The sequence below is a fragment of the Phytophthora parasitica genome, assembly GCF_000247585.1.
Source record: "Phytophthora parasitica INRA-310 unplaced genomic scaffold supercont2.90, whole genome shotgun sequence".
NCBI classification, from domain to species: domain Eukaryota; phylum Oomycota; class Peronosporomycetes; order Peronosporales; family Peronosporaceae; genus Phytophthora; species Phytophthora nicotianae.
This window is the reverse complement of record NW_008649076.1, coordinates 1-2,009: the sequence shown is the minus strand read 5'-3', so window position 1 is coordinate 2,009 and position 2,009 is coordinate 1. Positions and strand designations below refer to the sequence as shown.

Here is a 2,009-nt window from a genome sequence, read left to right as displayed (position 1 = left end):
GTGCGGCCCCGCATTGCCGCTCCGCGTAAAGCAGGTTCAGCTTTCGTCTGTTGGCAAGCACAGGGAGCCGTGACGCGTACTTGCTTGCCAATTAAACCCAGCGCAGCAGACGCTTTCCCGCGCTCATTGGTACATCACATGGCCCCCCGGCCTTTCTCCACGTGAGCAGGACGCGCTTGACTGTCTCATGTGGCTCGCCAGACTTGGCTGCACTTGCTGCCGGTTTTCCCTCTTGGGAATCTTTGGCGCACGGCTGTTCACCCTGTTAACCCTGTTCGGCTAGACTTGCTAATTTTTGTAGGTTAGGCAAATGTAGCAAGAGATCTGCAGGTTGCGCCGCTCTGGTGAAATCCAATCCAGCAATCGAGTTGTTATCCGCCACAATCGACAGCAGCTTTATCCAGTCATTCATTTTGCAATTATCCGACTGGCGAGCAGACATCAACCCAACCCAGCTCGTTCTTGCAAATATGAACAGCTATTTCGTCCCCGAGCCGAACTCCACCCGTCAACGGGAGGACCCGCAGGTCGCGGAGTTCGAGAAACGAGGCAACTGCAAGAACTACACGCTGAAGACGCTGGCCGACTGCGTTCGTCAAGATCTGCCTCTGCGTCTGAGCGTGTCCTCAACCACCAAGAAAGACGACTACGTCGTGTACAATTGCACCGTCTCGAGTGTGACCACCAAAACTGCGTGGGGTGTCTCCTATCGCTATTCGGAGTTCCTTGCCTTCCGCAACAAGGTGGAGGAGTTATGGACGTGCAAAGATAAGGACTGCTGTGGTTCGTGTCAAGCCATTCATGATGTCATGGCAGCTTTCTTCCCCAAGAAACGCCCCGCGATCATGTCGACTTGGTCCGGGGCTGTGAATCACCGCAAAACCAAGCTGGAAAATGTCCTGGTGCATTTGCTCCGCTGCATACTGCTCCCAGGAAGTGCGATGAAGTGCTTCCATGCACGTCAGAAGCTCCCCACCAACGTCTTTGAGTTCCTCGGCGTCAAGCATGATGCCGATAAGCGCTCGCTTCTACAAGTCTTTGTGGACAACCACCAGCCCGGCATAAAAAAGTCAGCAACCGTCACCGATCTGTCCATGCTGGAGCACCAGAGCACCATGAAGAAGTCTTCAACCACCCCGAACCTGTCGTCACTGGCTCAGAACATGATTTCCAGTGACTCGGCCAATATGGAGCAATGCATGATCTGTCTGGATGACGTGGACTTGGACGCTTCCCACCAGGTTGGTGTGAACGGTAACTCCCCCATCGTTCTGGAGTGCAAACATGCATTTCACCGGGAGTGCGTCTTCGAGTGGCTGCTGTTTCAATACCAGTGCCCCGTGTGCCGAGCACAGGTGGGCCCTACTGCCGTGACCAACTACTGCCGTCCGAAGAACCAAGTGCAGTGGTGGCTTGGCGACTTCAAAGAAGATCCTTTGAATTCAGTCACTAAGTAAATACCGACACTTAATAGTATGTACACCCTGATGCCTAACCGAACAATAACAAAATGTACCTGCTCCGAGCTTGTCCTGAACTATGTATTTTTTTAAACTGATGATGGAAGATGGGTTTAAATTTATGAATTGGTAGTTTAAAAAAGCTAATAAGGCATTGCCCGAAGTCAAGTTCTAGACGAAGGAAATGGAAGCAAAAGCAAACTTACCGGAGAAAAAGCAAAAATCAAAAAGACTTTGCAATTACAAGATCGACGGAATGCAGAGATCGTCGGGATAAACAAGAAATACCTTTTCGAGAGTGCAGAACGTGAGCTCAACTGCTTCAGCGTACCTGTGAGGAAACGTGGACAATTCATCGCTGGACGCTTCTTCGACTTCAATGCACTGGCAAAAAATGCATTTTGCCAACTTGGAGCCCAAACGTCTTTTTAGCTGGATGGTTTGTTTCGGGTGACGTAAAAGTATCTTAAGGATCTCTCATAGTCAAGCCAACTTCAGTTTTGATTAACAGTCCATCTCCTCCCAAAGCGATTCGCATGTCAGTTTTCG

General features: G+C 50.5%; 1 protein-coding gene across 1 annotated transcript; it reads left to right on the top strand.

The window, feature by feature from the left end:
• On the top strand, positions 1-1,760 carry PPTG_18646 (hypothetical protein). Its single transcript, XM_008916819.1, has one exon. It carries the CDS (start codon positions 471-473, stop codon positions 1,455-1,457), a length of 987 nt encoding a protein of 328 aa, XP_008915067.1. The 5' UTR covers positions 1-470; the 3' UTR covers positions 1,458-1,760.
• Positions 1,761-2,009: the final 249 nt, after the last annotated feature.

Excerpts from the sequence above, each read along its gene's own strand:
- PPTG_18646 (XM_008916819.1), top strand. The coding sequence starts at position 471 with ATGAACAGCTATTTCGTCCCCGAGCCGAACTCCACCCGTCAACGGGAG.